This window comes from Athalia rosae, chromosome 3, assembly GCF_917208135.1.
Source record: "Athalia rosae chromosome 3, iyAthRosa1.1, whole genome shotgun sequence".
NCBI classification, from domain to species: domain Eukaryota; kingdom Metazoa; phylum Arthropoda; class Insecta; order Hymenoptera; family Athaliidae; genus Athalia; species Athalia rosae.
This window is the reverse complement of record NC_064028.1, coordinates 586,010-599,076: the sequence shown is the minus strand read 5'-3', so window position 1 is coordinate 599,076 and position 13,067 is coordinate 586,010. Positions and strand designations below refer to the sequence as shown.

The 13,067-nt window shown below is 43.3% G+C and overlaps 2 protein-coding genes across 5 annotated transcripts in view; one reads left to right on the top strand and one right to left on the bottom strand.

Annotated features, from left to right (window-relative positions):
* The window catches only part of LOC105685300, a 28,703-nt gene extending 26,558 nt beyond the window's left edge, over positions 1-2,145 (bottom strand). For both annotated transcript variants that reach the window (XM_048652898.1, XM_048652899.1), the window contains exon 1: positions 1,799-2,145. In XM_048652898.1, the coding sequence (XP_048508855.1) occupies positions 1,799-1,859 (61 nt within the window). In that variant the 5' untranslated portion in view covers positions 1,860-2,145. The remainder of the gene's footprint in view (positions 1-1,798) is intronic.
* Positions 2,146-6,276: 4,131 nt separating this feature from the next.
* On the top strand, positions 6,277-12,885 carry LOC105685559 (myb-like protein X). 3 transcript variants are annotated; one of them, XM_012399783.3, is made up of 5 exons: positions 6,277-6,465; positions 6,779-7,124; positions 7,198-7,463; positions 7,542-7,649; positions 7,739-12,885. In XM_012399783.3, exons 1-5 carry the CDS (start codon positions 6,414-6,416, stop codon positions 12,307-12,309), a joined length of 5,343 nt encoding a protein of 1,780 aa, XP_012255206.2. In that variant the 5' UTR covers positions 6,277-6,413; the 3' UTR covers positions 12,310-12,885. The 3 variants fall into 3 exon arrangements, with proteins under 3 accessions (XP_012255206.2, XP_048509016.1, XP_048509015.1); XM_048653059.1 differs by having other exon boundaries at positions 6,776-7,124; positions 7,204-7,463; XM_048653058.1 differs by having other exon boundaries at positions 6,278-6,465; positions 6,776-7,124.
* The last annotated feature ends 182 nt before the right edge of the window (positions 12,886-13,067 follow it).

Sequence of the window (13,067 nt, the reverse complement as noted above, 5' to 3'; positions counted from 1 at the left end):
GGCTACGGGGTCGAGCTCGGCTACACCTCCCTCGTATCTCTCGATATTGCTTTTGAAATGGAACGACTGAGACAAGCCGCACGAGCCGAGTGTTGCCTCTCAAACGTTGAATGAGAGTCGAAGTCTCGGCAGAGGTTCGCGCACGGGTCTATTCACCCTCGACGTGGTTCAGGAGCTCTGACGGGCTCGGCTAATTTCTCTCTTTCTCTCCCCGTCCCCCCCCCCCCCCCCCCCCCCCCGGCGTCGCTCCACCGGTCTACCCCCGGTATGTGCGCGTATACCCCTACCGTACCCGTAGCCATGGAGTAATGTACATTTCCTACCTATAGCGGTTAATTTCTATACGCTCAACAAAATAATCCCACGAGTGAACAGCGACCGCAGGAATGGCGTGTAAATTACTCGATACCGAAAATTTGTCGGCGCGTAGAGGGATCCGTACCGCCGGCATCCGAGAGGTTGAAAAGGTAAAATTTGCCCCGCGGATCGTGGCCGCCCGCAACGCGTTGTGCGGCTAACTGTTTTGAAATATCGACTTTTAACGACCGCTTCTCGAATAATGGATTTCCAACGAACGAATGAATCGTGAATAATGAATTCTTCTGCCGACGCGTTTGATGGGTTTTTTTCATATTTGTCGTCGTCGTTTTTTTTATGTTTTTTTATGTTTTTTTTTTTTTTTCATTCCCATTTCCATTTCTATTTTTATTTTCACCCACGCAGGATCGGCGGGATGGCAACCGCCGCACCACCGTCACCGGGCTTTACGGTGTACGTATTCGTCCAAGTGCTTTGCAATTAACACGTGACGCCGACAACGAATCCATAATTGGCAATTACATAGCGCGCAATTGAAATGCAGGATAAACTAGATTTCGCCGTGTAGATGTATCGCACGGTGCGGGAATGTCCCGTGTCGTCGTATACCCCGATGACGCAGTTGTAGTCGCTACCGACGCGGAGACCAGGTAGGATAAAGGATCGCCGGTACAACGTTTCGCTGGTCAATAATAATAACGAGCACGTAGTATAATGTGACCGTAATACTGTATAGGTAGAACGAGAAATACGATTCGACGTACGGGGAAACGTGACGGTCTTCAAGAGTCTCGCGAATAAATTAAATCCTACTTTGGAATAGGGCAGCTTTTCTTATCGCTCGCAAAAATGAATTCTAGCATCCGGTAAAGTGTTTGATTAAATTTTCAGCTCTACGAAATTCGGCGAGGTTCCTCCCGATGTATCCTCATACTCCTCTACGTGCAACACGTCCGCTCTACGGCGCAATTGTCATAGGGATGACCCGCTGCGGAACCTCCAAGTTCGAAAATCTCTTCGACGAGGTACGGATCGGGGGGGTTGTTTTTTCTTCATTTCCAATCGCTGCGTCATTCGGACGACGAATTGGAAAAAATTCGCCTCATACAAAAGTATTTGAAAAACATTCTCTGCAAAAAAAAAAAAAAACTCGCTTCTGGTTACCCTTGTACGCGATCCGATACAATATGTTGACACCTGAATTTGACCGCTTTGACCTGTCGAGTCCGAGTCATGTCTTGCACCTGCTGTGAATTTTTACGTAGCAGGAATCTCTACCTCCTCTCGTTGTGGAATAGGATAAAGCTGTTGTGGGATTTTCGCGAAGTTCCGTACGACCGGCAACAAGTCACCGCGAGTCTACTCGCTGAATTCGAACGGTATATGGCCCTAAAGTCGAGGTACGCTCGCCGATTCGCAAGCGTGCCTCGAGTTGAAACGCAGTTGCGTTCGCTAATGATAACGGCGACTGGACACTCACCGGCTGCCAGACCGAGGAGAGCGACGAAGATTCGAAGAAAAGCTCCGGTTTGTTTCGTCATGCTTTGCAGCCTCCCCCTCGCTGAGCTCCTTGCTTCAAGAATTTCACTTCATCTCGGCTCACTCGATCTCGGAGGGGGATGAAAATTTCCGTTCCGTCTTCTCAGTCGCTGTCGTTATCGTTATCGTCGTTGCTATCAGGATTATCGATGTCCGACCCTCCGACGTGATACGCTCGGTTAGTTCCTTGTCTCTTCACCTTGAGCCCTTTCAAGGCTACGGAACGAAAGGTCACCCGAACAATCCGCACTCGGTGGACGTCGACCGTCAACTGCGTCAAATATTCCCCACGGCTCGACTCGACTACGGAGCGCGCAGCCAATCAGCGCAGCGTGAAATTTCGCCTTTTTAGCGAAACCTTTCGATTCAATCGGACTCAATTTATTAACTCACATCGCTCGACCGAGTTATTTTAACTCACGACGATGATTGATATCGATTCGGGGGTATAATTGCAACCCGGCTCCGCGCAAAGTTCCTTGTTCGTCCTTTCCCCGCGTACGAGAATACCTACATACCTATCTCTGGATTCTTCCTTACTCGGAATGGCAAAAAAATTTTTGTTCCTGCCACAAGGGTGTGTTCCAACTGCGGTCCGTTCGAAAACGCTTTTTCGTCGCAAATCTATGGAGATATAAGCCCGAGCTCGACCAGCTGTGCGCCCTACGAAATAACATTCGCACGCAACGCGAAGGGCACCTTCGTTATACCCTCTGTATTTTTTATCCCGGTTGAAATTCCGTTCAACTTTTCTGCCCGGCCGTATGATACGCGCGTATAAAGTAGGCGAGTACGATGATTTATCGCAGGCTACGCTCCCTGCGAGTGAATGTAACGCGTATACGATACCTGGCGTAGACCGCAAGCTCCCCTCGCTCGTTTTCGAGCGATGCGATCGCTGCTGCTGCTGCTGCTGCTGAAGGGGTAGTAGTCGACGTACAAGTTTCACCCACGTTTCGTCATAGGAATATCGCGTGGCTTCCTAGAAGTCGAAAGACCCGTGCATTCATTCAATTTCTCGTCCCAGCATTGGAGTCCCAACCCCGCGTTTGAAATTCTCAATTCGGAGTCTCACTTTCTCCGAGTCGACAACGCAATTGTCGGTTATTAACCCTCAGAGGACTGGAAAGTCAGCGTGCCGGTTCGGTATTGCGAAAAATCCCGGTACGCCGAGGGTTGGAATTTATTAAAGCTACACATGTAGAGGCGTACGACGAGTTTTTATCGATTACAAAATGCTCTTGAATAAGAACTCGGTAAGGTGAAAATAAAAGTGTGGCATGTTATACGCGGTCGGGGCAAAAGCCCCGATATTACCCGCTCGTCAAATTTCATATAGGTATTTGCGTTGACGTTTTTTTTTTTTTTATCGGTTCTGGAGTAGAACTGGAAGCTGCGGCATAAGGAGCCAAAGAGCGGAGCTTGCGCATTACGACACACATCGCTCTGATATTTTCCGGGTCAGGCCTCGCGCCCTTATGCTCGACAGGAATACCGAGAACACGTTTTTACCTTAATATTCTCAACGTTGAATCTTCGAAAGCCTGGTCATCGTCACCGTGTGGAAATCACACTCGGCAAGTTGAGGGGCGAAATCGTCCGCGACGATCAGCCAGGGGGATTGATGATGTAATAATATCGACGAGGTGCGAGGAAATAAGCAAAAGTGAACAGGTAGCTCGATTCAGTCGAACCATACGCCGCACTTTGGATTTTCTTCGATTATTTTCTATTCTTCATTTTTCCTTTTATTTTTCTTTTTCTTCTTCCATTCAGCTTGAAATCGCGAACGGTTCATACCGATGTAACGTACCCATCGCCGTCCAACTGCCGCAGGTGTGCGTCCACACGAACCTGTGCCAGCGTCCGTGTTTGCGCGAGGGTAGCGAAAGGGCGGGGGGCGAGGGGGAATATTTTTAATTAGAGCTCGGCTGTCGCCTCGCGAAACCGCCTCCGATACCCCTCGACTCCCCGACTCGGCGTCGTTTCATCCCCTCGTGGCCACCCTCGACGAGCAACGAAAGTCTCATTTGAGCAAGGGTTCATTATGCCGGAACGACTAACCCGATGCAGCTGTACGAGCTCCGAGGATCGAGCATCGAGCCGAGGGCTGGGAGCTGAGAGCCCGGTACCGTGCCTACCCATATGATGTGTCTACGCCATCGCGATTCACCTATTAGTGCTGCTAGGGTTGAAACAGCTCCTCGTGTTCTACTTTGATTTTCACCTCTCGCACAATGTACGGTATACACCTGAGCGTAGTTGCGAGATCGCGATAAACAGGGTGCGAATAAGCCAAGCAGAGGAATTCGGTGAGAGAAGTCTCGAGTCCGTCGCATGATGATCCCGATTTCTCCCATCGACGTTGGGTGTACGATCGCGCGTCGAATACCCCGCCGCGGCGATGTACGCGCGTTGGCTCTATGAATTTTCGAACGGAAGGAAGACACTTCAAACTCCTGCGAGCTCCTATGAAAAGACGAAAGCCGAGAGGATTTCGCATCCGAGCAATGTTCTACAACTGTGGAGCACTGCCGATGAGTTGTACCTATTTTGTGGTGTACCGTGATGTAGGGGTACTTAGTTTTGATTACCGGGACCCCGCATTGCGCTAACGTATACGATACCTCGTGTCCTCGTATATTACCGTGTGTACGTTGTTACACCGTTTCTAAGTCTACGATGGTCGAGTTAGATAAATGTTAATCAGGCCTACCTGCGTCAAAAGGTAGATTTATAGCATTCGCAGCACTCGTTTCAAATGTCGTCGCTGCAGCTTTCGGAACATTGCACGATTGAGCCAATTAGATGTAACTTCGTTTCGTTCGAAACTCGGATGATTCTATACCTGTGGCGATACGGTTCGTTTCGATTGTCAAATCAATCGGAACAATTCGTGGGGCGCATTGTCTGATTTCGAATGTATGAATTATAGTAGGTACATACCCACGTCGCATTTGAGATAATAATGTATGACGTGAATACCAACATCACGCACTCGTATAACGAGTACCGCGTGCAACGCGATCTGTCATCGGCAGAATTTCGGGATGACAAATAGCCTCTTGAACCGTCAATTGCCTTGTCCTTGCGACGCGTACGTTTTACCTATAGCCGTAGAATGCTATAACGTTATGAATATAATCAGCCTGTTGACGTTAACTGACGGCAGCCTCTTCTCGTCAATATTTTATAGCGATATTAGCGTGAATTCCGACCATGTTTGAATACTTCTACGACGTACTCTGTTATACCGAGCAGCCTTCCGCACATCGGTCTATGGGTTTAGATTCTTGGACAAGGTGAAACGAAATTTTTGAAAAAACTTCACCTTCGGTCATCATATTGTAAATTTGATCTAGATCTTAAAATTTGAAATCTTACCTTTTTGCTGTTCCAAAAAATTCTACTGGTTGAGAAAAACTCACGTTCCAGAGTCCGTGGGAGACGCATGAATAGGGCTCGCTGCAGGTTCGTGCTTTTTTCGTTCTGCAAATTCCAAAATATGGACCAAAAATTATAATTGTTTCGTTGTATTCTGATGTACATTTACTTAAGGTAGACAAATTCTTCAAGTGATTTTTTTTTTTTCAAATTGTTCATCTTCTCGGTGAATTGATGAGAAAAGAAGAACGACTGCGAAAAATGAATATTTCCATTTTTTTAAGTCATTTTTGAGAATGGATAAATAATAATTTTTTACTTTGGTGATTATGCCGAATCCAGTGAAACTGCTCTAAATTTTTTTTCAGGCTCATAGGGTGATTTCGGAGTGCTTCATTGGTAGTTTCAAACATCCAATTTTCAAAATTTTTATTTGTTTTCATCAATCCGCTGTAAAAGTGAATAATTTGAAAGAAAAATTAAGAAGTGTTAATTTTTCGATTACCTATAGCCAAAAATAGCGTGAACCCTGCTCGGAAATTCGAAAATCTTCATTCTACCATTTTTTATTAAATTACTCCATTCTTCATGTACTTTGAGATGAAAAATATCTTCAAACTTTTAAAAAGTGAGAACATGAATATTTCTATCAAAGAACATCACAAATACGACTTTCGATAATTTAGAAATTGCAAAAACTATTTGCTCAATCATTTTGATAAACGGATCAAATTTGAAAGTTACAGACCAATTGAGGATGATGCTGCAATGCTGACATCAGCCGGACTACATGTGCATTGACTGACTCTGAACTCTGAAGATACGTACGTACGTACAGTCAGTCAATGATGCAGGGTACGACCAAATTGCATCTCAGTTGGTACATGCGCCTGACGCATGCTGCTACCTCTAAAGACCACGGCCGTTGACTGATGATAACTAGCAACCAACCTCTACCAACGTATTCAGACTTTGAATTCGTTGGCCGCTACCAAAGCCGTTACGTACGTACGTACGTACTTAAGCCGGGGCGCACTCCATTCGGCGCATAGCAGATATATCTGTAGTCAAAGGCATGTAAAATTTTCACGGACACGTGTTTTTACCCAGTGTAACGTCTTTGTGGTTCTGTTTCAATTTGTAATTTTCCCTAAATAATCTCGATCTCTGTAATGCCACGCTTTGTTGTCAACGAGTCCGAAGATGAGTACGAGCCGAAAACTGGTAAGAATTTAACGTCGAAATTTGAAATTTCATAGCGCATAAAATCTCCGCAACCCCAAAATAACTGCCAACTGGATTTGAATTTCTCGGGCTCGATGGAGTCAGAATTTCATAAATTATTATTTCGCCTCGGTTTTTCCTTACCATGCCAACAATTTCGGTTGGGCTTACAAACAACACTGTTTGTGGGCATGGAAATAATTTGATTGGTTGAAAGTCAGTACTTGAGATCTGCTGATATATCTGAACAAGAATTCAGGGAACACTAAATTCCAATTACCATACATTGTTTCAATATAAATTACTTTAGTAGGTCGCAGAACCCGACTAGCATCGGCGGCGACAACAACAGACTCTCCTGTGAGACGCAGCACCAGGATCAGGCAAGGATCTGTAAACCCCGATGGTTCGTCTCCAGAAAGTACTACCGGTGTGGCAGTTGCTGTGACTCGAACCACTCGCAGGCGTGCAGCTGCCGCTGTTGTAGAAACGGCAGTGCCTGAACCTGCTAAAAACTTGAGATCTCGTAAGAGTTCGGTATCCTCAAATATCAGTGAATTACTTGAAAGCGAATCCAACCCTGCCACTCCCAAGTCACGATCGAATAACCGACAATCGATCATAGATGATGCATCAGATGAATCCAGACCTAAAACAAGGTATGATATAATTTTTGAGTTTTTGTCAGTCTTCAATGAGAGCTGTGTCTCCGATCGCTGACATATTTGTTAGACGCAGATCAAGGGCTACATCGGAATCCAAATCTCCACCACTGGCACGAACTACCCGCAGAACAAGAGCAACTTCGATTGATCCAGAACCGAACATTGAGCGATCAACTAAAGGAGCAACTCAGCCAATTACCCAAGCAGCCACACCTACTAAACGTCGACGGACATTGGTTTCTGTTCTCCCAACTGAACCAGTTCTTCCAGAAGAACCGAGTGAGGACAAGATGGACGATGTATCGGAAGAGGTGGAGAATCAAGACAGTCCTGGTAAATTTCACACCTAAAGCTGCCCATGTCTTGATCCATTCTGTAGTTATTCGCATGAACTGAACTTTTTCATTGCAGAGAAAAGCACCACCAAGCCATTTGGATCTCCGTTTGGTGGGATTCAGACATTGTCAAAAGATGAGATCTCGGTGCAGCAATCTTCCAGTTTGAGCAATATGAGTCCAAGTGAGTTATTGGTTACTATTCTTGGTTGGCTTTGATTCTCTTGCCTATAATTCGTTGCTAACTGGTTGCCATTTTTTTCCATAAAATAGCTGAAAAGTCGCCGAATGGATCATCAGGGATATCACTGTCAAAGGAGGATATCGAAATACTTGAGGTCACGCCCGATGAGGAATCAGTTCTGCTCCAATCGCCTCGTCAATCCCAGTCGGGTGATACCGTCAACATCACAAATGCAGTTGGAAATTCTGCCACAAAAATAAAACAACACTCAACAGATAGATCCAAAGAATTAGGAATTGAAATAGAGGATTTGCTCAACAAGTCTACAGAGGAACAAGAAAGTAGTCCCGGTAATAAGGAGAACCAAAAGATAAACATTGCTCCTGAAAAATTTAAAAAAAGTTTAGAGTTCACTGTTGCTGACACGAGTGTTGTGAGAAGACATAGCTCCACACCAACTCTACGTAAGTCTCTTGATAAAAAGGCTGATATTGGGTTAGACGAGCGAGTCTTGTCTAAATCACGGCATACGATTGGCTCAACATATTTGACGCCAACAAACAATCATCGGAGAAAATCTAGGAGATCAATAGATGCCAAAGATGATGAATCTGTTGGTTCTACTATGAGCGTTCAGAAGTTCACCCAAGAAAAAAAATCAAATCACAGAATGTCGCCACAAATAATTCTCCAGAACTTAGTATTGAGTGATGAGATGATGCAACGCAATACGGAGCTTTCCGACGTTGAACGCCGGAGCTCTAAGACTAGCAGCTGCGTAAAATTGGATGAAACAGTCGTCGAAAATGAAATAACCGAGGATTTCAAGCTTTATCATTCTGGGGATAGCTCCGACGAGGCAAAAAGCGAATTTTGTCTAAAAGACAATGACGACAATGGCTGTGTTGAAAAATCTGCATACTTAGCGGAAACTTTGGATGGTGATTCGAGCTTTAAGAAATCAGAGAAAATTACACTCGAACAAGATTCTGATTCAAATGCGGATATCAACAACGGAGAAACTTCTGAAAAGTCCACTCCAAAATCACAACTCTTGAAGAATGTTGATTGCGAAGAGATTGAAAAAGTTAAAGGAAAATCGCCGTCGACAATGCGCGTTCCTCTAACAGTCGTAAACAAACCTACCGAGTCATATGCAGATGTCTCATCAAATAAATCAGAGTGTGAAGTTTCACGAAAATCAGAACCCTTTGTACCCCAAAAGGAAGTCCGATCAAACCCCGAGAATGAAATTAGTGACAATGATGCAGATATGTGTGCAGACACTACGGAACAATCCAGTGATACAAATAATACTCCGATGTCATTTGTTGGAAAACGGCTTTCACCGCGCCGTGACGCATCAATGAATAGCAAGGATAATATTTTAAATGAGAAGGGCTCCAGAGGGCAGACTGATAGTCGTATTTCAGATATTGACTGTAATTTGGCAGTGTCCGATTTGTTTCAAAACATTTCTACTGCAGAATGGAATAAAAAACCTAAGAGTCCTGCTGCGAAAAACAGATGGTCTGTGGGCAACAAAAGTCTAACAGCAGAAGTCTCATCACCCACTGCATCAAAGAGAGTATCACAAAATGAGACTGAATTCAACACTGTACTATCGCCGAGGACTGAGAAATCGCCACAGAAATTAGCTGATGAAAAACAAAACCAGTTCAAATATTTGAATGATGGAGATTCCAGCTCTTCAGCAAGTATGACATTGATAATAGATGAATCTGTTTCAACTGAAGGTAAAGATATTGTTACAATGAGTGATACTTTGAGCAAAAAAATTATTCCAGCACTGAAAAGTGAAGATAGTGATATGAATAAGATGATAACTGGCACAAAAGTGTCACCAACAAAGAGGAAATCAGTGGATGTATCTGCAAAATCCATCAAGTCAAAAAATCTCTTACAAATATGCGATACGGAGAGTGAAGATGAATCTGTACCTATGAATACAGATGTTTTGGAAGATTCAATTACTCTGAAAAATGAGAACAAAAGCTCTCCGTTCAAGTCCACGTCAAAGTTGGTTGAAACGGAGCATACCGATGAGCCGATGCATTCTTCTGAAAGTGAAGTTAAAGGCACAAAAAAAGATTCTTCGAATTCCAAGAGAAGGTCTTTGGAAAAAAAAAATGATACGTTGTTGGCCAACGTTAAGAAATCGATAACCAGAAACTGTTCCATCACTGCTGTAGTCGATTCCGATTCAGCATCGGAAAATCTTACCGATCCAGATTGTTCGAATTCGGTGAATGATGAAAGTCACTTAATGCCTAGCTTCTTGTTCAATATCTCTACCAGCGATGAAGAAGACAACTCTCAGAATTCCATAGACTCAGATGTGGCTAGAGATTTGAATCTAGCTGGAGATGACAATATTGAATACTCTGATGATGATGTTCCTGGAGACGATTGTCGGGCTTCAGAATCTGAGCATTCAAATATGGATGATGATGGATCTGATCTCGATGATTTCATTGTCAATGATAATGAGGTGGAATCATCCGAGGATTCTGAGGATGAGGAAAATGATGTTAAAACCAAAGATTCCACCACATTCAAGAGAAAGAGAATTCTACAACCAACCGAATCTGACAACGAAACTGACAGTGACCCAGATAAGGAAGTTGACGCTGATGATCTGCAAATAACTAAAAATGAAAACAAGAGTGAAAAACAGAAACGGAAGTCACTCAACAAAAGTGACAATTCTAACGGTTCAAACACGATTGAAGAACCGCTCATGCAATTCTCACAGTCTCCCCCATCTGAAAAGGTTCCGAGCAAATTAAATTTCTCCCAAGACTCCAACAAATCCTTATCGAGTACCAAAAGCCGAAAGGTAAACATGATGGAAGATTCACAAAGCGAACTTGATCACTCTTTTGGAGAGCTTGAAAACAAAAGTGACAAAAAATTGAGGAAAAACTTGAAGTTATCAAAGTCAATGTTGGACATGACAGTAGATTTGTGTACACCTAACAGTCAAGAAACGGGAAAAAGTTCATCATCCGAACCAGGTAGTTCTATTGGTAAGAAAACTATCACAAAGTTGAGAAAGGCATTGGTAAAAGATTTGGAAACTTTGACACCTGAGAAGATTGAAGGTGATGAGCAAGAAACAACTGTAGGCAGAACTCCAAAGAACGATAAGAGAAGTCCAAAGAAGATCACTCCGAAATTAGCAGAGCAAAATAAGAGAGATTCGATACAGATTATACGAGAAATTGAGAATTTGAAAATAAAGACTCCAGGCCGCAATAGAAGCATGGATCCTCCCAACTCTGAAACTCCAGTAACCAAGTTCTTGCGTAAGGAAAAATTAAATGAAAGTTTACCTGTGCTGGAACTTGGAAAAAAAACCAAAGCATTTGTAAATAGCCAAAAACTAGCTGAAATGAACGAAGAGGAGCAAGAAGGTGGTGATGATTCTCGTACAGAAAATGGTGAAAAGATTGCGGATAATTATGAGAATAACGAGGGAGTTGCGAATGAAAAGGATTATGACACAGCAGAATCGAACGACGAAGTTACCGGGGACAAAAGTGATAAAAACGACGATAAAGATGATGAAACAGATGAAGAGCCTAATGAAATTGATAAAGATTCCGATGATGAGGAAGAAGATGAAATTGAAAGTAATGATGAAGAAGACGAGTCTAGTGAAGAAGATTATGATGCACTGAAAAGTGAGGCAAGGGTGAAAGGGCGGCCAGGTAGTCTTGGGTCCAAGAAAGGACACACGGAAAAACAGGCTGCTGCAGAGTTAGGAAATGATGGAAAAAGTACCCCTATACCGGATAAAAAAAGTTCAATCAAAAATCAAAGCAAAGATTCTGGGAGTATTCTGCCCAATGAACAGCAAAATGAGTTTGACAAAAGTAGTATTGACTCAAAGAAAAGTCGTAGCCTTTCGAGTCCTGCTACTAATTCGTTAAACGAGAGAAAACGTTCCAGATTAGAGTACAGCGACACACCTGTGGACTTGTTTAAGATTAAGAAAATGAGAACAGTCTCACAGAAAAATACACCACAGTTGAATAGCTCTGACTCAGACGAAGGACCTGAGATCATAGGATTCAGCGAAGCTCGTACGGTGGCTTTGGAAACCATGAAGAATGTCACTGCTAGTTTACAGGCGGCAAAAGAAGTGAGAAAGAAAAAATGCAGGGATCGATTGGAGAAAGTTCGAAAGCAACAAGAAGCTAAGGCAGACAAACTATCCAAGCAGCAAGAAACTACTATGCCTAAATTAGAGAAGAATAAGCCTAAGAGGCTACCGGATAACTTCCTAGAAACTTTGTCAGATGTACATCCAGGTCCAACAAAGAAACGTAAGTTGTTGAAAAAAGAGGAACCAGCATTCTGCCCCTCTAAATATCAGTTCAGCCCTGGTAAGTCGACGAAATCTATTAAAGTCAAATCTAAGGTCACTTCAGTCAGTACTGTCGGCAGTACAACGCAGTTCAGCGTGGTAAATCTAAAAAAAGTTGAAGCGAAACCAAAAAAGGCTGCAGCAGTTGCATCTTTTCGGGAGAAAATGTTGGCGCGAAACCCTAGAGAGCCGGCGTCTGCCTTTGCAGTGCATCGAGCCAAACTAAAAGCTTCTGGACAACATCTGATTCCCCAGAAGAAGGCGTAAAACTTGTAAAAAATCCTGTCACATTTGTTTTTCTTTTTACAGCATATTGCATCGTTCGAAAGAAATTTTGCGTGCACGATTTTTATATTAGTTATATTGCGATTTCTTTGTCGTAAGTATCATATGCGTGTTAGTTTTATTCATTGGAGCATGTCAGCACTAGCGTGTGGCTTTTCAAATAGATTTCCACGCCGATACGGTGAATAAAAATTCCTTGCATTTTGTCAGCAAGAAAATAATCATGGACATTTTGTCAATCGATACGCTGTGCCAGGCCAATATCTTCTATCCGCCTATTTCTCGTGACGCGAGAAAGTATTCGAGAATGAGAAAAAAAACTCACCATTGCACGGTCAATTCGGCAGGTCTTTAGTACGAATGATTTGTAAAGTCGCATTTATTTTCATGGGACTGTAACCAGTGATTACTTTATTCATTCTAAGTTGTTGGTCTGTAAATTTGATCCTAAAATTTATACCGATGTGTTAATACGGTGTTTGAATGGTGCAGATTTAACATGTTCTTGTAAGCCCACGTGGCTGGCTGGTAATTAATAAACAATACGATATTTTTGAATTCTGCGATACCTTTAACCGCATGCGTTATGCAGCGGTGCTCTAACCTGGATTCATCGCCCAAATCCCAATCATTCTACTCCGAATCAAAATAATAAATACGTATCCTGGTTTGAGGTACGCTGTTTTGAAAGAAACTTGGCTCGCTCGTTGGGCGCGTGAACTTGAAAAATTGCAATACAG

Coding starts and splice junctions, on each gene's coding strand:
- LOC105685559 (XM_048653058.1), top strand. CDS start 6,414: ATGCCACGCTTTGTTGTCAACGAGTCCGAAGATGAGTACGAGCCGAAA. Junction 6,466..6,775: donor TGAGTACGAGCCGAAAACTG/GTAAGAATTTAA, acceptor AAATTACTTTAG/TAGGTCGCAGAACCCGACTA. Junction 7,650..7,738: donor TTTGAGCAATATGAGTCCAA/GTGAGTTATTGG, acceptor TCCATAAAATAG/CTGAAAAGTCGCCGAATGGA.